At 36.0% G+C, this 27,573-nt stretch overlaps 1 protein-coding gene across 11 annotated transcripts in view; it reads left to right on the top strand.

The window, feature by feature from the left end:
• The window catches only part of CHD9 (chromodomain helicase DNA binding protein 9), a 169,511-nt gene that overhangs the window by 103,611 nt on the left and 38,327 nt on the right, over positions 1–27,573 (top strand). For all 11 annotated transcript variants that reach the window (XM_037066319.1, XM_037066316.1, XM_037066317.1 and 8 more), the window contains 14 exons: positions 2,411–2,497; positions 2,714–2,851; positions 4,924–5,045; positions 8,629–8,872; positions 13,120–13,296; positions 14,776–14,919; positions 15,038–15,293; positions 16,368–16,578; positions 18,165–18,360; positions 20,815–20,982; positions 21,841–22,020; positions 23,728–23,838; positions 24,962–25,158; positions 25,600–25,799. In XM_037066319.1, coding sequence (XP_036922214.1) covers positions 2,411–2,497; positions 2,714–2,851; positions 4,924–5,045; positions 8,629–8,872; positions 13,120–13,296; positions 14,776–14,919; positions 15,038–15,293; positions 16,368–16,578; positions 18,165–18,360; positions 20,815–20,982; positions 21,841–22,020; positions 23,728–23,838; positions 24,962–25,158; positions 25,600–25,799 — 2,431 coding nt within the window. The remainder of the gene's footprint in view (positions 1–2,410; positions 2,498–2,713; positions 2,852–4,923; positions 5,046–8,628; positions 8,873–13,119; positions 13,297–14,775; positions 14,920–15,037; positions 15,294–16,367; positions 16,579–18,164; positions 18,361–20,814; positions 20,983–21,840; positions 22,021–23,727; positions 23,839–24,961; positions 25,159–25,599; positions 25,800–27,573) is intronic.

The following is a 27,573-nucleotide window of genomic DNA, read 5'->3' as shown; positions in this document are numbered from 1 at the left end:
TATTTCAGGAGCATTGAATGTGAGTGTGTTGATATATCAATTTCTCAATGAAGTTAGTCTAGAAATAGAAATGGTAATTTACAATATAAATGGAAAATAAAAATTTTCAGTACATGAAATATATTTCATATTTTCCATACCACCTTTTGATATATGAACAGAGCATCATTGGGAAATTCATTTACCTTTCAAGGCTTTACTCAATAGTCTGATGTCCTTTCCTGCTCTAATTTTTCTTCTTTCTGTAGACTTTTACAGGAGGATTAAATTTAAAAAATTTTAAAGGATTTTATTTATTTATTCTTAGAGAGAGGTGGAGGGAGGGGAAGGAGAGAAACATCAATGTGTGGTTGCCTCTAACATACCCCTCACTGGGGACTTGGTCTGCCACCCAGGCATGTGCCCTGACTGGGGACCAAACCAATGACCCTTTGGTTCACAGGACAACACCCAATCCACTGAACCACACCAGGCAGGGCAAATTTAACTTTTTAAAACTGTTTTTTATTTTGAACACTGAAGTTGCCAAAATTGTACAATGATTTCCCATGTACTTTTAAACTAGATTCCCTGAATGTTGATATTTTACCATTTTGCTTTATCATTCACATTCATTCTCCATGTGCCTTTTTCACATGCATGTATTTTTTCTTAGCCACTTGAAAGTAAGTTTCAAACCCTTCAGTCTTTATCTTCTAAAAACATTTTCTTACATGTACAGCATCATAATTAACGTTGATGTAGTGCTGCTGTCTCTGCTACAGACTGTATTTAGGTTGAATTATCTGTTCCACAAGGGTTTCTATGGCAACAAGTGTGTGTTTCCTCATTCTGATTCAGAGTGCAATCCAGTATCACACTGCACTTAGTTGGCATGCCTGTTTTAATTATCTTATTTTGTTTCCCACTGGGATGATTTGGAAGAGAATCGGTGATTTATTTTGTAGAATGTCCGTAAATTTGGAGTTGTGTGGTTTTCTTCAGTGTTTAGGTCATGCATTTTTGTTTTTAATCCTTACCTGAGGAGATGGTTATTGATTTTAGAGAGAGAGAAACATGATTGTGAGAGAGAAACATGAATCGGTTGCCTCTCAAGTGTGCGCCAACTGGAAATTGAACCTGCATCCTTTTGGTTGACTAGACGATGTTCCAACCAACTGAGCTACGCTGGCCAGGGCAGGTCATGCATTTTTTTAAGAGACCATCACAAAAACGATGGTATATTCTCAATGAATCCTATCAGAATGTACGTGATACCTATTGCAGTAGTATATTCTATAAGTAAGATGTGATGAAGCAGTGAGAATGAGAAAGGAGGACCCAATTTCAGTTATAGTTAAGTAGAATCTGTATGAACTGATGACTTATTAGATGTTGGAGACTGAAAAAAATGAGAAGAAATCTAAGATGACTTCTCCATTTCTGGCTTGTGTAACTGGGAGGAGGTGGTGGTGAGGTGCTGTGTTATCATTAATCCTGTGAGAAATTAAAGGAAGAAGTGTGGACTGAAAACTAAATGGGCACAGTTGAGTTTAGGTAGCTGAACTGGAAAGTTTGCATTATTAGGTAAGTGCTTGAGCACAGGAAAGGGTGTTTGATACAACCAAGAGAAGAACCTGCAGGTGGGCTGATTGGTCTTCAACTCTTAGACCCGAGGAAAGTGGCAAAAGAAAGGTATAGAGGCTGCTTTTAAGAGAATTTTAGCCTTGGCCTTTGTAGCTCAGTGGATTGAGCCTGTGAATCAAGGGGTCGCTGGTTCGATTCCCAGTCAGGGCACATGCCTGGGTTGCAAGCCAGTTCCCCAGTAGGGGGTGCACAAGAGGCAACCACACATTCATGTTTCTCTCCTTGTTTTTCTCCTTCCCATCCCTTCTCTAAAAATAAATAAAATCTTTAAAAAAATAAAATAATTTTTAGCCCTGGGTTGTATAGCTCAGTGGATTGAGCACGGGCCTGTGAAGCAAAGGGTCACTGGTTCAATTCCCAGTCAGGGCACATGCCTGGGTTGCAGGCCAGGCACCCAGTAGGGGACACATGAGAGGCAACCACACATTGATGTTTCTCTCCCACTCTTCTTCCCTTCCCCTCTCTCTAAAAATAAATTAAAAAAATATTTTTAAAAAATAAAATAATTTTTTAAAAAAGAAAATGTCTTCTGGAGCAACTTACTTGTCTTCAGTACCTTATTTTTTAGTGCTGTTTGGTTGGGTTTATTATATAGAATATGTTTGTTTATGATACAAATATTCTAGATATCCTTTGGACCTTAAAAATGGAAGTATTCTAATCACTGGAAACTTAATTGAAATCAATCTTATGTTTTTGTTCTATAGTGAATAACTAGTACATTTGTCTTTATTTCACTTTTCTTTCCACTTTTTTGTTAAATATTGTTATTTTTTAATTTTAGATGGAAGAGGAACCATTTAACCCAGACTACGTTGAAGTAGACAGAGTGTTAGAAGTTTCTTTTTGTGAAGATAAAGATACTGGTGAGGTAAATATTTGGTAACAGTTCTTTTTATCTGAGTAAGAAAAACCTAAGACTTTCTAATGTTAAAACTTACAACTTTTTAAAATTTAACCATCTAAATTTAACTATCTAAAGACAAAAAGTGTTTCATCAGTTTTTATTCATGTAGGTTAATAAACATTTAAACTATTCTAACTCTTCTTTTTCAAAATGGTAAAATGAAAAAAATTCTTCTTACAGCCTGTTATTTACTACTTAGTAAAGTGGTGCTCGTTACCGTATGAGGACAGTACCTGGGAACTCAAAGAGGACGTAGACTTGGCCAAAATAGAAGAGTTTGAGCAGCTGCAGGGGTCAGGACCTGACACAAGACGTTTGGTATGAACGTGTGTTACTGAACTTCATTAAGTCTTAGCACTTCTTTGCTCAGAGGGTTTAATGTAGCCTTTGGATTTTTATTTAGTTTTTGGTATGCAATTAATACAGTATTTAAAAAATTCTACTTTGTACAATATATATATTAATTTAGATATTTCTCCATTAGTAGATATTACAGTTTTTGCTATTATAAACAATGCTACATTGAACAGTGAGCCCTTGTACAAGTTCACATAAAACAAATCAGAATTGTAATTGTTTTGTCAGAGCATATGTGTATCTAAAATCTTGATGAGTGTATCCTTCCACATTTCTCCCTAGAAAAGTTTTGAATATTTTTACCTCATCTATGAATTTATTGTTTTAAAGATTTATTTGTTTGTTTGTAGAAAGAGGGGGAGGGAGGGAGAAAGATAGGGAGGGAAATATCAATGTGTGGTTGCCTCTCACGTGCCCCGTAATGGGAACCTGGCCTGCAACCCAGGTATGTGCCCTGACTAAGAATCAAATCTTTAGCCCTTCAGTTTGCAGGCTGGCACTCAATCCACTGAGCCACACCAGCCAAGGCCATCTAAGAATTTAAAAATTTCCCACTGCTCTTTCTTTCAGGTCACTTATAAAAATATTACAGATATATGTTTCAGCTCTAAGAAAAGTTATAAATTCTCTACCATTTCTCCATTGCTAAATAACTAAAATAGTTCACCTACTTCCATAGTAGCTCTATTTTTATAACCTTTTGTACAGAATATTGTTAATAGCCTACAGAAATTACCTACATTGATTACTTATTGACTGTATGTGATTCTTCCCTGCTCAAAAACAAACACAAACAAAAAAAACCTTGTAGGTTATTCACACTTTAGAACAGAAATTGTAGAATTCTAGAAGACTTTGGCAAGTTGTGATTTTGCAAATAATTCTATAATTTCTTACGTTCATTTCTTTAAAACAGAACTCTTGTCATGTTATTCAAGTTTGGGGATCCAACTGAAAGAAATTCACAAAAAAGGAGACATTATGATTTTATTAAATATTTTGGCCTGTCCTCTTTCAAATATAATTTGGTCTTAGAAAGTTCTTACTTCACCTAAGAATTTATACATTGAAAGACAGGAATAGATTACTTGGGGGTTAGCATCAGAGTGAGGAAGGCTGCATGAAAAATTTGTAGATGTGATGTAAGGAAGAAAATGAATTCATTATTCCATGGAAGAGATCGTATTGTTTTGATAATAATTTGGGGGGGGTATTCTTATGTTCTGGTTTTATTTTATCTCCCAGTAATACTCAGTGTATTATTAAGGGAACAGCTTTTCATGTCCATTTTTATTGACTTATATGTGTTTCCTTGAGCTAGGAAACAAAAGCATTAACTAGTTTAGGGAGGAGTGAATCGAGGATGTTGGGACAGAGCGAGATTTTGTTTGGGGTGGAAACTGTGTGGAGTACAGCGTTGAACAAGTGGTGATGGTGGGCGTCATTGCCTTTCCCCATCTTAGGGAGAAAGCTTTTGGTCTCCAGCCATTCCGCACGATGTTAGCTATGGCTTTTGTTACAGATGCACCTCATCAGTTTGAGGAAGTGTCCTTCTGTTCAAAATTTAAAGAAAGTTTTTGTGAGGAATAGATGTCAATTTTTCTAATCCCTTTTCTGCATCTATTGAGACTATCACATTTTTGTTTGTTAGTGTGCTGATCACCATTGGTTAATTTTTAAATTTAAATCATCTCAATTCCTGGGCAGAACCCCACTGGTCACCTATTGTTAGATTCTATTTGCGAAAATTTCATTATGTATTATTGCATCTTGGCTGATGATGGATATTGGGTCTGTAGTTTTCTTGTAATGTCTGCCTGAATTTGGTATCACTCATTGAATTAAGTGTGCCTTCCTCTTCAGTTTTTTGTAAGTTCATACAGAACTAATTTGGTTTCTAGATGCTTGTAAAATTTCATTATAATGCCATTTAATGTTCTGCTTCAATGATTATTTTAAAAGCATTATGTATGAGATGTACAGAAATGAAAAAAATATCAAACATATCACTCATTCTTTGTTTTTCCATTAAGGATCGTCCTCCCCCTAATATTTGGAAAAAAATAGATCAATCCAGGGACTATAAAAATGGTAATCAACTCAGGGAATATCAACTGGAAGGACTCAACTGGCTCTTGTTTAATTGGTACAATCGGTATGTAGTATATCTTAGAAAAAATTTTAGCATGCTATTTTTTATATGTGCCAAAATATGTTAAATAAAATAGGTAGTAATGTTGTTATATTATTACTGTCTTGAAGTAACTTAAAGTTACCTCAAGAAAATTTGTGTTAGGATTTTGACTACAATTGCTTTTTTAAAGATACATATCAACTGGAATAGAATAAAGTTGATATGTTGAATAATATTTAAATTTGAAATCTCTTTCTTAACCTGAGACATCTGCTATGTTTCAGAATGTTTTTCAACTCATCAGCCTATGCTACTGTTTGCCCATAATTGTATCTAGCTAGTAAGATGTGAGCAGTTGCATCTGTATTAGGTCTCTTATTTATTGTAAGTTTTCTTTTTTTTTTTTTTTAGATGCCCCAACATGTCTCTCTCTTTTTTAAAAAAAGATTTTATTTATTTATTTATTTATCTTTAGAGGGGAAGGAGAGGGAGAGAAACATCAATGTATGGTTGCCTTTCTTGCGTCCCCTGCTGGGAGTTGGCCTGCAGGGAACCGGCCTGCAACCCAGGCATAGCCCTGACTGGAAATCGAACCTCGATCCTCTGATTTGCAGGCCTGTGCTCAATCCACTGAGCTACACCAGCCAGGGCTTTATTCTAAGTTTTCACAGAAGCAGGTTGTCAGCATGATAAGGAATAGAATAGAAAATATGAGAACCTAATAATCAATATGCCCTTTTATTATTTATTTTTTAAGTTCCAAATGCTTTGTTGAACATTATCTCACTTCTTAAGTTGAGATGAAAAGATAATTGCAAAGAAGTAAAAATGGTGCCATGATTGAGAGAGAAGTATAGTAGTGGATACAAAGGAGCTAATGAAGGAAGGCATTATGAGTAACCATAGCCAAGTTTGATGACTTTTGTTCAGAATCGTTGTTGTGTGTGTTTTTACTTCTCACTTAACTCTCCTGAGTGGTTCCACTCGGTAATGGTGAGATGAGACACGGTCAGTAAGGTTGGCCTGTTACCCATGCAATGAATGCTTTTCCCCTGCTGTATAGTTTGTAAATCTTTATCATCATATTCCCCAAGAGAACCTTCCAGGTAAAACAGTCAATAAACTATGGTTTTGCCCTGGCTGGTGTAGCTCAGTGGACTGAGTGCGGGCCTGCGAACCACACAATCGAGGTTCGAATCCCAGTCAGGGCACATGCCTGGGTTGCAGGCCAGTTCCCGGCAGGGGACTCACGAGAGACAACCATACATTGATATTTCTCTCCTTCTCTCCTTCTCTTCCCCTCTAAAGATAAATAAGTAAAATCTTAAAAAAAAATATGGTTTGGTATGCCTCCCTTATCACATTGCTTTTCCACTTCCTAAATTGCTTGTTTAAAATGCTCATCATTTTCCTCAGGCCCATATTATAACCCTGCCCCTTTTATTTCCATATGTGAGTACTTCATAGAGAAGCCTAGGGCCAGCTAGTAGGTGAACTCGTTCAAATCCTTGGCTGCCATGCAAGCCTACAAATGTATCTCCAGCCATAGCTATTCTTACCTCTATCTGCGTGTATCAGAAGTTGCAAGGTCCCTCCCCAAGACCAAGACTAATGCTACCACCTCAACTCTTGACATGCATCTCATCCAGGCTCTTATCATTCTTTGCTCTAGTCTGTCTTTAAGCCATCTCTGAAACTTGTGCTGTACCTTCCATCTGTAAACAAATTCATATTTAACCTATCAAGAAAAGCACTAAAACAAAGGATAAAGCTTTACACTGCTCCGTTTCTCCTTCTAGCTCCCACAAGTCCTCTTTGTAACTTCCTAGGCAATTTTCCAGGGCGAGTAGCTGGCCTGAGCTCTTCGCATGCCCTCCTTTCCAGCTCTCTTTAGGTCTGTTATCTAGGTTTGATTGTGTATCATCTCTGAACTTTTAATTTTCCAGTTCACAGGATACTCCAATTGCTACCTTGGGTAACAGTGGCTACTACTTCCTCCTTTAACCTTTCCCCCCAAAGTACCCCCAGCAGCTTCCACAGTGTGACTCTGCCAGGTCTCTAGTGTCTCTTTACCTGTTCCCTTCAGTTGTCTCTACTGGTTCTTTTTCGTCTGCCTGTCCTTTTCAGTGTTGTTTTTTCTTCTCCGCCAAATTCTTTTTCCTCTCTTCTCATATTACATATCTGTTCTCCCTAAGCCATATTCTGTATCCCTCTATGCCTTCACATATCATTGATATGCTAATGATTTCATGCTTTTGTCTCTTAAGTTCTTGAATCCCAAACCTATATTTCTTTTTGCCTCTTGCTACCTTAAGCTCTATCTCAGTGATTCTTTAAACTCAACACAGTAAAAATTAACCTCATCATTTTCTGTTTTCTTCATACCAAATTTATTCTTCCTCCATATTTTGCATCTCAGTTAAGAATAATACAATTCATTTAGTCACCAAAACTGAGAGAAATCTGGCTCTCATTCTACACCCTGTGCACTTGGTTGGTCACTAGGTCCAAACCATTCTCACTCGTAATTAATTTTGGAGTCAGTTCTCCTCCCTTAGTCCAAGGGGCCACCCACTCTTTCCTGCATTACTGGAAATGTACTTTCTCAAATTAGTGTCACAACTTCTAGTCACCTCACCTAATATCCACAGTGACATTGGAGCAAATGTCAAAATACAAACCTAATCTCATCAGGTTGAAAAATCTTAAAAATTTATTAGAGTGATATATAACATTATGTATTTAAGACTCTTGCTTATCTTAATAATATCCTCTCTGTTTATACCCTTCTCTCAAAACCACACCAGATACCATGAGGTGTCCCACAGTGATAGTGTGTCATGTTCCTTGGGCTTCTCCTTGGCCTTACTCTCTGCAAAACACCAGCCTCTTCTCTGAAAGCAGTCTTCTTGTTTCTGGTCTCCTCCACCAGGGGTGGACACTTAGTCCTCTGAACTTCCGAAATCAGCTTAGTATTGACCTTACTGATCCTTAACTGGCCCTATATCGTAGTCATCTGTGGAGCTTAAGTGAAAAATTGTAGCTACTTTTATTCTATTCCACCTTGAATCAGGATGTATAGGGAAGGGTCCTGGGTATCTGGGTCTCTTTCAAACACTGAAGGCTCTTCTAATGCACAGAGTTGAAGTCCGGTGCTTTATTTATTCTTCTGTGATAGCACATTGCCTACTTATTTGTTTATCTGCATGTCTGCTTCTCTAATAGATACAAGCCCCTGGAAGGCAGAGAACATGCTTTATTTCTTTTGTATCCCATCTTCTCATACTGTCCCTGAGATATAGAAGGTATTTAATAAATGCTTCCTGAATAAAATATTTAGTCTGCCTTGTGCTTGCCATTTCACTCTTTTAAAAAAGTCTGTTGGGTCGTATCTTTATTTTGGAGCTACAAAAACTTAGTTTTCTCATTGCAGGATTACAACAAAATTGTAATCTTTAGCTTACTCTGCATTTCATCAACTTTTACGTTTTTGTAAATGCTAGTGTTTTAATTTGATCATTGATTATTTTTGTATATCTTTGAAATTGTTGTAGTATACAGAAAAGCCCAATGTCCACTTGGAAAATATATTTGTGTATTTCAGACGAAACTGCATTTTAGCAGATGAAATGGGTCTTGGAAAAACAATTCAATCAATTACATTCCTCTACGAAATCCTTCTGACTGGTATAAGAGGACCTTTCCTGATAATCGCTCCACTTTCCACTATTGCAAACTGGGAGAGAGAATTTCGTACGTGGACTGATATTAATGTTGTGGTTTATCATGGAAGCCTGATTAGCAGACAGATGATACAGCGATATGAGATGTACTTCAGGGATGCACAGGTGTGTTATTGGTCATTTGATTTGTTGTTTGAATGCTCAGGTTGTAACATGATAAGCATTACACAGTAATTACATTCAGATTTAGGGTAGATTTCAATTGCCTGCTTAGCCCTTACTTCAGTCTCTTTATTCATCATCTATATTTGACAATAAGTTTTAGTAGCTAAAGAGAACAATGACAGAAGTAGTCACGTTTGTGCTGTAGTTTATATTATAAAGTAGTATTCTAATTTATAGAAATGTACAGATCTGTATCCTTAATTTTTTAAGCTAAATAATTGTTTTACTAGTTGTTTTAAAATACACATTTAATTTAGAATTATAAAGGTCTCTTTGATTATCCTCCAGTTTTTTTCTCTTCCTCATTTTTAAAGTTTAGATCATCAGCAAACACTATGGGTTTAAGTGCTTATGAGGTGAAATCTCAAATAGCTTTTCTTTTGCGTTCATTGGATTTTGATTTAGACATTTAAAAAAGTATGGTTTGTTGTGCTTGGCCAGATAGCTCAGCTGGTTAGACTGTCATCCCGATAGGCCAAGGTTGCAGGTTTGATCCGCAGTCAGGGCATGTACAAGAAGCAACTAATTATTCATAAATAGGTGGAAAACCAATCGTCGTTTCTCTTTCTCTCTCAAATTAATAAAAATGATTTGGTTGGTTTGTTTTATATTCAGATGCAAGCATACTGCTATATATATATTTTGAATTGGTTATTCTAGTGCGCCAGGGATGTTTATGGCTTTGTTCTCCCCTATAGCTTACAGGCGTCATTTTCATTTGACTTTGGCAGTATACTGTTTAGGAAGTGATTTCCTGTTTTTTTGGTTTTTTGTTTTTTTTTTTTTAAGATTATTTATTTATTTATTTATCTTTAGAGGGGAAGGAGAGAGGGAGAGAAACATCAATGTATGGTTGCCTTTTGTGCGTCCCCTGCTGGTAGTTAGCCTGCAAGGAACCAGCCTGCAACCCAGGCATGTGCCCTGACTGGGAATCGAACCGCGATCGTCTGGTTCGCAGGCCCGCACTCAATCCACTGAGCTACGCCAGCCAGAGCCTGATTTCCTGTTTTTCTGCTACATGCACAGGTCATAAAATCAAGAGATGACATTATAGGAAAGAATTTCCTAGCAGAAAGTTTTGAAGTTTTGAGTGGTAGTACAGCTCTTTCCAGATAAAAACTTTTGTTAAGAAATAAGAAACAAAGTAAAAACATTTCATACAAAATAGTACTTTTTTAACTGATAATGGTTTATTGCCTGATACTCTACCTCTACTTCAATAGCACCTTGATATTTTTTTTTAAAATTTTTTATAAGGATCATTATAATTTATGGCCAGGCCATGTGATATGATATGGGTTCAAGTAAGATTACACACATAGCTCTGTACTTTCACCTCCCAGTTATAATGGATTTTCTACCTTTTTGAGGCTGAAAATGAATGAGTTAATTGATTTTGTTCCTTTAACTTCATTTTCTTTCCTACTTCTATATTTGAGGCTATTACATTTCTATCACATTAAGTACCTACAAAATGCTTTAATTTTTCTTCAGTTCTATGGAAATGTATTACCTTTGCTCCTTTGGAGCCTATGACATTTTAGTAAGGTATGGCTTAATTTTCTTTCATAATGTTTTGTTATTCTTAATCATACATTTGTGGAATTTTAGAGCATATTGGGGTTCTAGAAGTGAGTTAGTTCAATCTCACTTTTCTACAGAGGGTACAGTTAACATGTTGACTATAAGATTTTAACAAGGTTACAATTTAAATGTGTCTCATGAGTTTGTTATTAATATGATAGCCAAAAGGCTTAAAGATTCTTCATGTCTTATAAACAAAGTATTATATATTAAATGTTATTTTTTATGGTAAATGTTATACATTCTAGAAAAATATCTGGAGGGTTTAAAATTTCAAAAGATAAAGATTTTTCCTGTAATGAGATAAATAGATCTGTACTTCACATGTAGAAAAAACTTTCCTTATGTCTTTTAAATGTACTTTAATATAAATTAATTGAATATTTAAGCTGTTTTTTCAAGTTACTAAATAGCCTGAAATCATAGTAGTAATAAAATTCTCAAATTTTCTGAATCGCCATGAGAAGAATAACACTAATAACCACAAATGTTTATTGAGTATTACAATGTGTCAGGCATTCTGTTAAATGGTTTATATATGTTATTTCACTTAATCTTTGCAGTGGCAACCTAGTAACTAGGTGATAATATTATTATCCCCATTAATAATATTATTAATACAAATGAGGAAACTGAGGTATAAACAAGTTACTTAGTTTTCCCCAAAGACACAGCCCAAACTGGGAATAATAAACTCAGGTGAATTGGACTTGAGAGCCCATGCTCTTAAGCAACGTGGTATCAATTTAACTTGATACATCATGTTTGGGGTTTTTAGAGCCATATAAATACTATGGACTTACACTTTATACTTACTTTCTACTAGAGCTATTGTTCAGCTTAATGGCCGGTGTATGCAACTGACATAAATTAATCTAATAGGAAATAAAACCCTGTCATAACACGTGATCTTTTGTGAGCTTTCATTTCCCCCTAATTCCTAATGGTATGTAGTTTTCAATCCCACTTAAACATTCTCTTCACTTGGATGCTATTTTTATAGCACCACCTATTCCTCCTGAAGTCCCCTTTACTGTTTTTCTTTTTTTCTCATTTCTTTCTAAATGTGGGCTAACCCAGCGCTCTGTCTTTCCATGCTTTTATATCTATTCTCATTCCTTCAGGGATCTCAGTAGCACAGTTTAAGAACTGTCTGTAACACTGGACATTTTCAAATGTGTGTCACCAATTCCAACCTCTTCTCTAGATTCAGGAGTCATATCCAAATGCTTCTTTAGTGCTCTACGTGGATATCTACTGGTGCCTCAAATGCAACACGTCCACAAACAGAGTCCTGAATTTCCTCATTGTACTGTGTAGCAACACCAACTTCTAGTATTCAAGCTACGAATTTTGAGAGTCAAACTTGAATCCTTTATCCCGTTGCACAACTACCCATTGGCATATCCTTTAGCTCTCCTTCAAAACACATCCAGACCTGAGTACTTCTCATGACCTACAATGATTTATCTCTGCTTCGATTACCATGGCAGCCTCCTGACTGGTCTCTATAATGCCGCCCTTGGGGCATTTTACTCTTTTATTACAGTAGCCAAAAGGGATTCTTTTAAAATTATGTCAAATCATGAAATTTGTTGAGGAAAACCTTCCCCTAGCTCCTTGCTCAGAGTAAAAGCCAAAGTCCTTACCGTGGATTTCAAGTCCCAATGTAGCCTCGTTCCTTCCACACACTGGACATTAACCACTCTGACTTTCTGGCTGCTCTTTGAACACTGCCAAAGACACTCCTGCGTTAGGGCCCTTGCACTTGCTCCTTCCACCAAAGCGCTTTCTCCTCCAGATCTCCAAGTATTAACACGGGTTCTTCCCTCATCTTCAGCATGCTCTTCAGTGGTTCTCAGTAATTGCCTCACAGCCATTCTGTATTAAAAAATTACAGTGGTTACCTCTGTCCTCACACTACCTGATTAATTTTATTTTATTCCTCATTGCTTATACCATTCTAACTTAGTCTTTAAATGTTCTTTTAAAAAATTTTGTGGTGGTTTTTTTCCTTATATGGCTATAACCTGAATTTGTTAACTGGAATGTTAAAGTCCACTTGGCTAATTTTTTGTGTGTGTTTTCGCTTATTGCTGTATCTCCAGCAACTAGAACAGGGTCTGGCATATAAACACTCAGTAAATATTTGCTGAATAAAATGACTTGGGTGGCTCATTTTGGTATGAACTCTGCATTTGCCATTCTGTGTGTGGACTCGTGGATATAAGTAATTAACATGAATACTGAAATTTCATTGGCCAGATTGTGTGTGGTCACTGTTCTCTTTCCCTAAAATTGTTATAACTCTTAAAAATTATTGTGAAGCATTTTACTAAGGAATACTTATTTGGATATAATTATAAATTATATAACTGTGTTGCCATAATTTTTTAAACAATATTCTTAGAAACAGCAATCTATTATAGTTTTAATACTAAAACTCATTTTAAGGGAGTATCTATGAATATATATAAAAATTTCAGTGAAGAATAGGTTATTGCAGATGTCATTAGATACAATTTTATGCAATTTGGCAGGCATTTTAAAAATTATGGTCAAGGTATTCTAACAAATTATCGTATTTGATAATAAATTTCTAGGGGCGTATTATTCGAGGAGCTTACAGATTCCAAGCCATCATTACCACTTTTGAAATGATTCTTGGAGGTTGTGGAGAGCTTAATGCCATTGAATGGCGATGTGTAATCATTGACGAAGCACATAGGTTAAAAAATAAAAATTGTAAGCTTCTAGAAGGTCTGAAACTCATGAATCTGGTAAGTAACATTATTAGGACTTAATTCAGTTTCTTTTTTTTTTTAATTCTGTTTCTTAGCTACATAGTAAGAGACTAGATAGGGTGAGAGAGCTAGTACTTAAGCCTTTTTAAAATTTTAGAGTAATTTCTATCTGTGGTGATTGAGGGTTTTTGTTGTTTTTGTTTTTGCTTTGAGTCAGGGGTGTCTAATTGGCCACATGCAGCCCACGATGGCTATGAATGCAGCCTAACTCAAAATTGTAAATTTACCTAAAATAGGAGATTTTTTTGTGATTATGTATTGTTATACATTTTAATGTGTGGCCCAAGACACCTCTCCTTCCAGTGTGTGGTGCAGAGATGCCAGAAAGTTGGACACTAAGGAAAACATCTTACTTGTTTTCTATGACTTAAAAATTTTTAGCTTTTTGTTTCAAAATGCTTAATGAAAGAAACCTCTGTAGAATATACTGTTGAAAGAAAATATGGTAGTTTCAACCCATAAATTCTTTAAAAGCCCCTTTACCAATGTTTCAGTATTATTCAGATCATTTACATTAAAGGGATAAAGTTCCTATGTGATTGCACATGCTTGGTATATGTTGGTTATAATTAATAAATAGGATTTTAAAGACTCATATTCTTTGTGTGCTTCTTTCAAATCAAAATAGTTTGCTTTAAATTCTTTTAAGTAAGATTGCATAATTAATATATGAGAACTCAAAGAAATGATGGACATATGGTGAACAAAGTGCTGCTTTTTACTTCTCCATCCGTGTCCACCCCCAACTTCCACTCTCACCCCAGGATTCGAAGCTCGGTGTGTGTCTTTCTAGGCTGTTTACTAGTGCATATGCACAGATACATGTACACAGATGTACAAACACATAGACAAATATTTAGCTAAGGAATTTAAGTAAAATTTTAAATAATTTGTATAATTTCCAGTAAAACCGATCTGTTTGTTTCACTCACTGTGGTGTTTAATGTGTAATGCATTTCTAGTTGAGAAGCTATTCCACATCTGCCCTTCACACTAGTGGATTGCAGCCTTGATGACTTGAGAATTTGTTCTTTTGTGCAGTAAGTCAAGTGATCCACCAAACTGCAACGAATGTTCGGTTTTGTGTACAAATGACCACACCGAGAATGGTTGGATACAAAAGAAACAAATACCCTCTCTGTGCTTAGAAGTCCATTTAATTCGACTTTTTAGAGAAAATCTAGAAAGTATGCTTCTTCATTATTTAGAACTTTTTACAGGACAAATACATAAAAACAGCTTGTGAAGTGAGGTATTATGAGAATGATTTGGAGTTTTTAAAAATTGATTGATAATTCGGTTAATGGAGATTTGTGGGTAGAGATGTATTTTGAATTGACTGTTGATCATTTTCATCAGAAAAATATTTGCTTTTCAATCATTAAATATTTGATAACCTATGTGAACTTTCATATAACTTTTGTATTTAATGTGACTTTTTCTTGCTTTATGTAGGAACACAAGGTGCTTTTGACTGGCACACCTTTGCAAAACACGGTTGAAGAACTATTCAGTCTTCTCCACTTTCTAGAACCTTTAAGGTTTCCTTCTGAATCAACATTTATGCAAGAATTTGGGGATCTGAAAACAGAGGAACAGGTAAACATTTGGTCTTTTGTTGCATACATACATCAGATCTTTTATTACTGCAATTATGTGTATTGACCATGCATGTAGGTTATATTTTCTTTCTTTCTTTCTTTCTTTTTTTTTGCAGGTGCAAAAACTTCAGGCTATCCTGAAACCCATGATGTTGAGAAGATTGAAGGAAGATGTGGAAAAGAAGTTGGCACCAAAGGAAGAAACCATTATTGAAGTGGAACTCACTAACATCCAAAAGAAATACTACCGGGCTATTTTGGAGAAGAACTTTTCGTTTTTAGCCAAAGGAGTGGGGCAGACTAACGTGCCTAACTTGGTCAATACCATGATGGAGCTCAGGAAGTGCTGTAACCATCCCTATCTGATCAAAGGTAGCTAAAATGATGGCACACAAATACTTGTTTTTTCAAGAAATACTCGTGCATAGAACAGACACAGCAGCAGTATAGCTGCAGTGGCAGGTCCTGACGCCGTACCTTCACTCTGGTGTTCTCAGGCGGTACAAGTTACTCAGATCCAGGGGCACAACATCAGCCCGTATTACCACATCAGGTTGCCGTATCGGGACTTGAGTTGAGTCTCATGTGGACTGGATTTCTTCTTCAGTGTAACCCTTCTCAGGCACAAACACTGCGAAGCCCATCTCTGGGCCTCCACATTTATGTGTTTTTCCCTGCATCTCTCTAGGCCAGGGAGTGTCTCTCAATTTTCATGGTCTCATGTTACTTTTTAAGTTCTTGTCAGGTTCTGCACTGGCATTGTCTCTGTACAGTGTTTGGGTTTTTTCACTTATTGGTGGGAATATACTCTGTGTCTTACTTTACCAGGACAAGTTATTTCTTAGCCTCGTAATGAACTAACTTGCAACCCTGCCCTTCTGCTGACAACAGGTGAGGGAAGGCAGAGAGCCTCCGTGCTGATCTAGATCCTCTGGAGGAAGTATTCATCGGTGACTTAAATTTTACTTGTTTCCCTGTTTTGATGACCAGCAGCATTCCCACTCGGATTAATTATGATCACCTTTCAGTGATGGATCACTATTATATTGATATTTAAATATTAGAAGTTTGTTTAAAAGTATGTTTATCACCTAGGTCAGGACCGCATTTTCATTAACTTTTTTCCAAATAATATTACTCAACCTTCAGTGAACACAAATTCATATAAAGCTTAATGCCAGGTGTCTGAGGAGGTGAAAACGATGCTTAAGACATTGTCCATGCTCTCAATGCAGTTGTCTGTATACTCAGTGCAGTCGGGTGTTGGTAAGGTTTTGGCCACAAACAAATAATTCTAATAAAAATACTTTACTGCCTACCATCAAAAAAGTTTTCAGTGTATTACAGCAAGGTAGAGGAGCACTAGTCTGATTTTTGAAAAAAAATGAAAGCAATTGAATGTTGCCTTCATTTATGTGTTAATTCTGTCTTATATTTCCTTGACAGGTGCTGAGGAGAAAATACTTGGAGAATTTAGAGAGACGTATAATCCAGCTGCTTCTGATTTTCATCTTCAAGCAATGATCCAGTCTGCTGGTAAATTGGTCCTTATTGATAAATTGCTTCCCAAAATGAAAGCAGGAGGTCATAAGGTGCTCATCTTCTCCCAGATGGTACGTTGCCTTGACATCCTGGAGGACTATCTTATACATAAACGGTAAGGCATAGAGTTCATCCTGAGTTACTCTGTGATTGTACTGAGTGTGTGTCGCTGAGGTTTTTGCAGCACTGTAACCAGCTTTTCTCATGTCTTCGAAGCTAGGGCCCTTCCAATCTGTCAGTACAGATTGCTTAAGATCATGTGTAAGTTGTTTTCCTAACTTATTCGTGTTGTAACAGTACACAGGGCTAAGGAGATTGATTAAGAAAACTTTTCAAACTATTTGTTGACTTAGGAATGGATTTATAAGTGTACAGGTTATTCCAAACTTCGCAGCAATGAGATTTTAAACAGATTTGTAACCATCTTCAAAATGGAAAAAAATGACTCAACATCCATTTCAAATCTCTCTCATTGTTATAGTTAGACCCTGAACTTTCTGCACTTTGATGCCTCTCGTACACTATGTAAAATTTGTTAGGCTTTACTCTTTTCTTATTAGTTTGATGTGGGGGTTTTGCTCTGGGTTTTTTTTNTTTAAACAGATTTGTAACCATCTTCAAAATGGAAAAAAATGACTCAACATCCATTTCAAATCTCTCTCATTGTTATAGTTAGACCCTGAACTTTCTGCACTTTGATGCCTCTCGTACACTATGTAAAATTTGTTAGGCTTTACTCTTTTCTTATTAGTTTGATGTGGGGGTTTTGCTCTGTTTTTTTTTTTTTTTTTTTTTTTGGTTCATGGTAGATAGTCCTAAATATCATCTAGTATAGCAATTTAACATGCAATAATATCGGAGTATTTAGTCAGGGGCACTGACCTGTTTTCCCTTAGATTGTCAAATTAAAAAATGATAACAGCCAACACAACGATAGCTATCTGGTGTGAATGAATCAAAATTATACCTATTATTTTTGTCACACTGGCAAAAATATATATTTTTTGGTGTGCTGAAGAATTTTAGTCATTAATTTATGTGTGCCATGAGATGAAAAAGGTTGAAAAATCTCTAGTTTAGTCACTGTGTAGTTATATATTTACCCCAGAACATTGGTGGTGTAATGAGATACCAATACATTTATATAAAAAGGAATCTGAAGATTGACCTGCAGGTTTTAGTTCAGTGGATTTTGAATTGAATAGATAAGTAAGTAAGGTCTATACTGGTTTGTATTATCAGATTATGTTTTATTTCTAGTGCCTTTTTTAGTATCCATGTTCCATTTTTTAAGTGTCTTTCAAAAGGTATGTTCTCAGTTTTATACCATATTAGGTACAAAAAAGATTAAATTAATTTAAAAGATAAATTTCATAAAAAAAAACAATTTCTCTTTTTTTAAAAGATTTTATTTATTTTTAGAGAAAGAGGGAGAGAAACAGCAATGTGTGGTTGTGTTTCTCATCGCCCCTACTGAGGACCTGCCCAGCAACCCAGGCATGTGCCCTGCCTGGGAATTGAACGGGCAACCTCTTGGTTCACAGGTGGCGCTCAATCCACTGAGCCATACCAGCCAGGGCAAATTGCTTTCTAATTTTATAGGAAACTCAAGTTTCAGGAAAACATACTTTATATTTGATAGAATGTGTCTTCATTTTTATTTTATCTCTCTATCTAAACTTACTGCCTTTCTTTTGATAGATATTTGTATGAGCGAATTGATGGAAGAGTCAGAGGGAATCTTCGACAAGCTGCTATAGATCGATTTAGTAAGCCTGATTCAGATCGATTTGTTTTTCTGCTGTGTACCCGAGCTGGTGGGTTGGGCATCAACTTAACTGCCGCTGACACGTGTATAATTTTTGATTCTGATTGGAATCCTCAAAATGACCTTCAGGTAAATAAATTCTACAACTAAGAGAATGAAATTTATTTTTAAAATTTTATAACTTTTGATAATGCACCTCATATTTTTATCTGGACAAGTAACATGTATATTTTCCTAAGTATTATCTGTCGCAAATAAAATAGGTGAGTTATTTTGATTTTAATTTAATAACAATAAAATATAATACACTATACTTAATATATCTTACTAAGTTCTTAAAAAGTTTACCTACTTGAGTACACTCTAATTGTTGAAAGTGTATCATGTAAATTTGAGAGAGAGGCCTAAGATTTAAAAATTACCTATTTATAATAAATAACATTTTCAGTTTGATTTCCTTGATAATAAATACTTGCTTTTTCTAATTTCAGCTTCTCAATATTATATAAGATAGTAGGCACAGAATTGAAATATAAGAGTATTTTTTATGAAATATTGTACAAAATTAAGGTATTCATATAAGTTAAGACTGAAATGATTGTGTAGTAACAGGAATATTAATTGGAGTGATACAAAAGAGTCAAAGTTTATAGAAGATACGCTGTGTAGGAAAGATGACAGTGTGAAGTGTAAGAGAAATTCATCTTTTTTTATTAAAAAAAGTATTTATCTTTCAGAGGGAGGAAAAAGGAAGGAGAAACAGGGAGAGAAACATCTATGTGTGAGAGATATGTCCATCCATCTATTGCCTTTTTTGCGCCCCCAACTGGGGGCCTGGTGTACAGCCCAGCCATGCGCCCTAATAGGAAATTGAACCCGTGACCTCTTAGTTCACAGGCCTGTGCTCAGTCCACTGAGCCACACAGCCAGGGCGAGAAATTCATCTTTTGTTGTCCTCAATAGTGAATTGTGTTGCAATTAATATTATTATTTTAAATAGATAAAATGCCAAAATTAGTAAATTGTTATGTAAATTATACCTGCCTCAATAACAAACATGTTTTTAACCTCTTGTTTGTGTAACTATATGTAATCCAGTTCCAAATATGAAAGGTCTATCCAAAATTATAGATTAAACTAGGGGCTCACTGTAGAATCCAATTAGTAAGTATTTTAGGCTTTCTGGGACACATAAGGTCTATGTCACACATTTTATGCTCATTTGTTTAACAGCCCTTTCAAAATGTGGAAGCTGTTCTTAGTAGCAGGCCAGATTTGAGTAACAGGGTGTGGTTTGCTGGTCCCCAGGTTAAACCTGAATGATAATCACTTGCCTTTGGAATGCATATTTATACTTGTAGCTGACTACAATGCATGTAATGTTCTAAAAGTTAATCTAAAATAAAATAATAAAGTCACATTTGTGAACTGGAAATACTTTCAGATTCCCCAAGTTCTCCCTCTCACTTGGTTTTTCCTATTATACACTAATAAAAATACTTGGCCTTTTATACTTTCTCTAGACCTGGAGCAAAGGTCCTTCATTCACCATTCTGACTTCCAATGGCTACAAGGTGTACATGGGTAGAATAAAGATGTCCACAAAGATAGTATCAGTGCCACCTATAAATTGTAAAGTCACAATTTATATTTTAATCTTCTGAGGATCATACAAAGGGGAATAATAATTTGGGAGAAAGACTGTTGACACTATTGTAACTTTAGAGTCAAAATTTATTATATAGATTTATAGCAGGAACTCATGATAAATATTAAGCTCTTCACCCACCACTACCAGCACCACCACCACCCTACCACCCCACACACCTAGTGAAAAAAAAATTAAGCTCTTATGTAGTCTCTGGTTTCTCTACTTTCAATATGTCTACGTAGGAGATAATTACTCCTTTCTGTTTAAGTACAATTTAGGTCTCCAGAGTTACTCACCATAAGTTTTTGTCCCCTGCTTAATTACCTAGTTTAACTAAAATATATTGAAAAGGTTGTCAGTAATGTAGGTTTAAAGGTTGAATTGCCAAACAACTAAAATAATTATTCATAGGGTTGACATTCCTCTAAAGTTACACTGATGTCATCCTCTTTAAAAAATAATCATTCTCACCCTGGTTGGTATAACTGAGTGGACTGAGTGTAGGCTGCGATCCAAAGGGTCACTGGTTCGATTCCCAGTCAGGGCACATGTGGTTTAGGTCCCCAGGAGGGGGCACATTGACAGGCAACCACACATTGATGTTTCTCTCCCTCTCTGGCTCCCTCCTTTCCCCTCTCTCTAAAAATACGTAAATAAAACTTAAAAATAAAATAACCATTCTTCAATGATTTATATTCTATGAGATACAAGATTAAATTTTAACTTGTAGCTGATTGTGGAATAATTTATTTTAGTGAGCTCTACTTTAATTATTAAAAAACATTTATTTATAGATAATTCAGTAGCAAATGGGTCTAAAAATTCTTACATGCTTTTATACTCCACCGAGATATTATACTGTTAAATGCCTTTATGTGATGTCTGTTGGTGTCTTTTGTGAAATGAGTTAAATTTATGACCTTGTTTTATAGGCTCAAGCTCGTTGCCACAGAATCGGGCAGAATAAAGCAGTGAAAGTCTACCGACTAGTAACTCGCAACTCATACGAAAGAGAGATGTTCGACCGAGCCAGTCTGAAGCTGGGCCTCGATAAGGCCGTATTACAGAGCATGAGTGGCAGAGAGAGTAGTGTTGGTGGTGTATGTATCGCTTGGAACTTTGGTTTGCATTTACTTTTAAACTCAGGGTATTATTTCATTTTGATCCCTACTGAACACTAAATAGATGTTTTTTTCCTGTGGAGGCACTTCAGGATAACATGACATTTAGTTAACGCTTTTGTTTTTGTTTCGTTTGTATAGCTTCAGTGCCTGTGAATTCTGAGAATATGTTTTCCAAGAAATTTTTTGCTCCGCTTTTAGTATGTTTGCGTCATGTCATAGCAAAATAGAATTTGTAAATTTTTCTGCATCTTTCTATACATTGTTTTTCAGTTTTTAGTGTCAGATACTAGCATTGGCTTTGTCTTATACTAAGTAATGTTTTTTGTCACTTCCTCCATCAAGATTTTTTTCTTTAATTTATTTCTAGAGGAGAGGAAGGGAGAAAAACATCAATATGTGGTTGCCTCTCAATTTGCCCCCTACTGGGGACCTGCACTGCGTGTGCCCTCACTGCAAGTCGAACCAGCAACCCTTTGGTTGGCAGACCAGCACTCAGTCCACTGAGGCACACCAGCCAGGGGAAGCTTATTTTCTCATATCTGTGCTTATAACAACTCTTGAGCCCTAGTACTAAAAATGCGGGTACTTTACAGGTAACCTGCCCCATACATAGGCTTTGTTTTAACTTCAGATATTTTAGGCAAATGGCAAATCACATTTTAAAGATAGTAAAGAGTAGTTAATAATTTCAATGTATTTTTTCAGAGAATTCTCTCTTATGTACATCCAAACCCCCCAAAGTTAAATATGACCTTGGGTTTGACATCATTTAGGAATATTTTCTTATTTTATGAACCTAAAAACATTTTGTTTCCAAAATTATTTTCTCCTTAGATCCAGCAGCTTTCCAAAAAGGAAATAGAAGATCTGCTTCGAAGAGGCGCATATGGCGCCGTCATGGAAGAAGAGGATGAGGGATCTAAGTTCTGTGAAGAGGATATCGATCAGATTTTGCTGCGTCGCACAAGGACTATTACAATTGAGTCGGAAGGACGTGGGTCAACATTTGCCAAGGTAACAATTTAGGGAGGATAAAACAAAGTTTGTATCTTGCCAGGAAACAGTAATAACTATAAACTACCCTATTTGGCAAAATAATTTAAAACTTTACTAACTGCCTTGATATCTTCCTCTCTCTTTTTCTTTTCCTTTCATTTCTTTTCTTTTCTTTTCTTTTCATTTCTTTCTTTCCTTCTTTATTTCTCTCCTTTCTTTCCCCTCCCCTCTTTCTTTCCTCAATAGAAATATGCTAAACTTACACCTTGCATTCATCTGAAGAGGTCTTTATTGCAGTATTGTGTCCCACCTGCACTGATTCAGGCAGATCTTTTCTTTCCGAATTGGCTCCCGTCTCCATCCTCCTCTGAGCTCACGGGGAGATATTTCTTTAACTTTATGGAGATCACTGGTATTTTGTCAGATCGTGCAGGTGCTACACCGAGAGGAAAGGTACCAGTCTTTAAGTGAGAAATTTCTCCTGCATTCATTCAGCGAAACTAATGTAATTAGGTGTCAAGGACCTACTTGCTGGATATACTAAAATGTCTTGCTAAAAAAAGTAAAGGAGGAAATGATTGATTCTGTGTAAAGAGGAGCGTAAAGATTCAGGAAAGCCTTTGCAGAGAATATAACATTGTGGCTAATTCTTTGAGGAAGTGTGCATTTCATTGTGTTTCAAAAAGAGAAAGTGACATTAATGAGTCATATATGATTCATGAATGAGATTTCAAGGAACGTGGTGTAGGAATACGTGGATGCACAGGATGAATTAAATGGCGGTGAAAATGAAGGTTTAAAGAGGTTGGACCCAAATTGGCAGGGGTGCAGAAGAACTCCGCTTTGAGGAATTTGAACTTGATCATGAGGCTGTTAAAAAGCTTTTAAATCCCCTCAATGAAAAACTGGATATAATGGCATCTAATTTAGTAATTTAACCCTAATATCAGAGAACTAGTTTGAAAGTAGAAAGGCTAGAGGCAGGGACATCAGATAAGAGGCTTATGTAGGAAATGATCATGGATGAATTAGAGACGTGGAGAACCACTTGAATCAACAAGAGTTGATGACTAGTTAGAAACAGAGATGGAAGAGACAAAAATGACTTAAATTTCTGGCTCAAGTAGCTAGTAGGCTCCTGGTGTCGTTAAATAAGAGAGAATGCAAGGGAAGGAAATTCATATGGAGAAAACAAAGTATGAGAGCTATTGTACTGGTGGCATTTACAATGCATCTGAGCAGAGATGTCCAGGAGAGTGGCTAGGATACAGGTATAAATTTGGGAGTTAGTAGATAACAAGTCAGAAGAAAGTAGTACAGTGGAAACAGAAGTACTACTGCAGAAGTGTACAGCTGAGAACTGACACTCCAGTCGTGCTTGTGCAGGTAACCTGGTCGGGAGCCTTTTTCCTGAGAAATCTTGTTTACTTGGGGTTCTTTGGCTCTACCCAAGTTGTCAACACACTGTGTACAGGTATTTTTCCTTTGTGCCTAAAATAACCTGAAACATGGTTAATATTTTTTAACAAAATAGTCACAGAAATCACCTTTGTTGCCTTAAGCAGATGCTGTGCTGTTTCAGACCATTGCGTCTGAGGAATTGTTTGAATATATGTGTGCATGCTAAATCCCAGGCTCTATTCACAGTAAATGTTTTAAATATGCTTTGATATATTTTTCCTGTAGCTTCAAAACATTAAAAAAAACTGCCATTCCATATTTCAGGCAAGTTTTGTGGCATCTGGAAATCGAACAGATATATCCTTGGATGATCCCAACTTCTGGCAAAAATGGGCTAAAAAAGCAGAAATAGACATAGATACCATCAGTGGTAGAGTAAGTATTTCTTTCCCTGTAAGAAAATATCTGTTGGGATAATTCTGTATTATAATATTTTAAGGAATTGAACTGTGTACTTAACAAAATAAATTTATCTGTATAGTAAATCGATGTGGAGAGTAGGGTGATCGCATTTTGAGTCAGACACTGCTTCAGTTTCGTACTTGTGATAGATGTCAGGATAGGCGGTAATACAAGGACAGTTTAATTTGGGGTATTATTTATATCTTTAACATTATAATGCATTTTAAAAACATTTTAAATGTTTTTAAGTTGTGTGTTCTTTCTTTTTTGCTCTTTATCTTGGTGTCAGATCCCATTAATGGTGATCCATTCAATGTTACCATCTTGTATCACAAAATATACCATCCTGAATAGCATTTATTTGTTTCCTCATTAGTCTGACCCTCAAGACTACAGATTACTTATGGGCAAAAGCTGTTGTACTTGCCTCTACATCTGCTCCCCATAACATAGTGCTTAACTTAGAGAAATTTCTCAGTAAAGAAAAAACTGTGTTAATTCAGGTTGCTTTGAATGAACTAAACTAAAGTGAGTGTAGTGTGTTTGTACACTTAATTACCTTGCTTTCTGTGTATTAGAGCAAGTTTTGGAACGCACTGAAACAATTTCTAGATCTATAAAAATATTTATGTCATGTGACCAATATTTCTAGTCTTAGATATTTTCCTTCTCTTGAATTTATCTTTAGGATAAACTTATTAGATCACAAAGGTTTACTTTAGTATTTATGTTAAAAATTTAAACCATCTACCTTAAATTACGAATTAGGTGAAGAAAATCATGATCCGTACATCTAGCTTAAAATATATTTTATGGTTATTGCAGAAACATAATACAGTAATTTTCATATTATTATAAAGTAAAATACCAAATTCCTTTTAATCCTATTACTGTAATATAAAATTATGTATAGTAATAAGGATTTAAAATGAATGTAAAAATTTTTAAGTTTATTTGATAGGTTGGTTAAATTGAAATTTCTTTTTCTCACTTTCTATAATTAACTTCTTATATAATTTGAAAGGTGAAAGTATAAGACAATGTTATATGCCCAGTAGTAAAAGGACCTTCAAGTAATAGCTGTTAAATTTTGCAGAACAGTTTGGTTATTGACACTCCGAGAATTAGGAAGCAAACAAGACCCTTTAGTGCCACAAAAGATGAATTGGCTGAATTATCTGAAGCTGAAAGTGAAGGAGAAGAAAAGCCCAAACTCCGGAGACCCTGTGACCGTTCCAATGGCTATGGAAGAACCGAATGCTTTAGAGTGGAAAAAAATCTACTGGTCTATGGGTAAAATACCATTCCTAACATTTACTGTTAGTAGTCTGCTGTGTCAAGTTATAGAAAACATACTGTATTCTAGTATATTTTTTACCTTTTAAAAAATTAATAAAGTCTATTGTTAAAGTTTCCTTGATTTATATGTTTAACATGTTCAAGAATGATGGGACCTTCTTAAGTTTTAAATTATCAATGTATCACTGAAGTCAAACTCATTGTCCTGAGATTTGCATATCGACTAATACAAAATGAATAATGTTATACTTTAAGGAATAAAATATAAGTTACTATAACTATAGCATGGCTCTGCATTTTACTCATAGGGAAAACTTTTATTAGGTAAATCCTATTAATGATGAAGTGTGTTTGCAGTTTTCTTGCGTTTTATCCATGAGATGTGGTTTTCTTTAGGCCTTAACAGTAACGTGTAAATGTATCTTTTTCAACCAGATGGGGCCGATGGAGAGAGATTCTATCTCATGGTCGTTTTAAAAGGCAGCTAAACGAACATGATGTAGAAATAATTTGCCGGGCACTCTTAGCATATTGCCTTGTTCACTACCGAGGAGATGAGAAAATTAAAGGCTTCATATGGGACCTTATTACTCCAACTGAAGATGGACAAACACGGGAGCTGCAGAATCATCTAGGTAAGAAACATTCTTTTCTTAAAGTTTATTTTTATTTATGTGTTATAATGGTATTTAACATAGTCCCCTATAAAATAATATAGTGTTACAGTGTTAAAGAACCTTTAATCCTTGACCCTAAGGATTAAAGTTCAAGTTCCAACTTAGAAAATACCAATGTTTTCAGTTAGATTGGGCTTTATTATATACTATTGTCAAACATGTGTAGGCTTACAAGCTGTTGACCCAGTAGTATGCCTTAGGGGTCTTCCCATTTGAATTCATATAAAATTACCTTATTTTTTAAACTCCTGCTTACTAAAGTGTGCATATTCCAACAATTTATTTTGTATCCCCTTTAAAGCTGGACATTTACAATGTTTTCAGTTTTAGGCAATTGGAAAACAAGTTTCAGTGAAGATCCTTTACGTTCTTCCTAGTGCACATGGATAAATCTGTCACTAAAGTAAATGTAAAGACATGGAACTGTGGGGGGGGGGTGCATTCAGTACCTGCAGTGTGGTCTGTGGATCAACAGCATCGGGTAGGCTTGTTAGAAACATAGGATGTTAGGCCTCAGTCTTATCCAGTCACAATCTTCATTTTAACAAGTTCCTTAGCAGTTTCTATCTAATTACATAACTAGAAACATAGGTACACATTTTAAATTTTCACAAATACTTTAATTTGCTGTCAAATGTGGGTTTATCAGTCTACAGACCAATCCCAGGTATATACAAGTATGTTTTTCTGCACAGCATTGCTAACAGAACGTTCTTTTCAGCATAAAGTAATTGAATTTTCTATAAAGATTACTGTGCCCTTAAAGTGTCAGGTACTTGCCTCTTGCCCTTGGTACTGTGACGGTAAGACAAAACAAAGTGACAAGATTCCTGAACCCATGAACCTTGCTTTCCGGCCTGGTAGGCAGACACAAGAAGAAAGTGGGTGAATGAACTAATGAAAGATCGTGATCAGCACTGGGGAGTAAATGAAATCAGTGCTGAGTTGGAGGCCAGTAGGAAGCATCTGCTTTAGACTGGGGTGGTCTTTGGAGGCCTGTCGATGAAATTGTGACTGTGAAGAGCTGGCTTCCAGGACACACGGAAGAGTCAGGAAAATGTAATTTCACTCTCCCTTGAAGACCCACTTCTATGTCAGTAAATAGAAAAAATTCAAGGCATTAGCTTGATAAATTCTACGGGCAAAGCCCTAGTTTCCTTAACAAGTACATAGCGGTGGGGGGATGCACACACTAGTGGTCCTAACTGCACTTGACTGTGTGCCCAGGTCCCGCCTGCACCCCAGTCATCACAGCTGTGAGCGCGTTCTCAGCCTCCAGTCTGCAGAGCCTGAGGCCACAACGAAGAGCTGTGCAGCTCAAATGAAAATGTGCCTGGTTCCGATGTTTGACTTGCAATTTTTAGACTTTAGAGTGGTGTGAAAGTGATACGCACTTAATAGAAATTATACTTGGAATTTCAAATTTTGATCTTTTCGGAGGCTAGTGACACAGTGCTGCACAGTGCTTCTTTGTAAATGCTGGACAGTGGCAGGGCCCACAGCTTCCAATTGGCTACGGGATCACGAGGGAATAGCCAGTCCTCCATAGCGTGTTTATTATGTCAGATGATTTTGCCCTGCTGGGAGCTAAAGTTAATGTAAGTGTTCTGAGCCCAGGTAGGCCAAGCTGAGGTACAGTGTTCAGTAGGTCAGGTACATTACATGCATTTTCAACTTAAAATGGGCTTTAGAGAATGTAGCCCCATAGTAATTTCAGGAGCACATGGAATGC

The sequence above is a fragment of the Sturnira hondurensis genome, unplaced genomic scaffold, assembly GCF_014824575.4.
Source record: "Sturnira hondurensis isolate 20B ecotype Veracruz unplaced genomic scaffold, ASM1482457v3 Scaffold0016617, whole genome shotgun sequence".
Classification (NCBI taxonomy): Eukaryota; Metazoa; Chordata; class Mammalia; order Chiroptera; family Phyllostomidae; genus Sturnira; species Sturnira hondurensis.
Note: the sequence above shows the minus strand (reverse complement) of the source record. Positions and strands in the feature narration are given on the sequence as shown.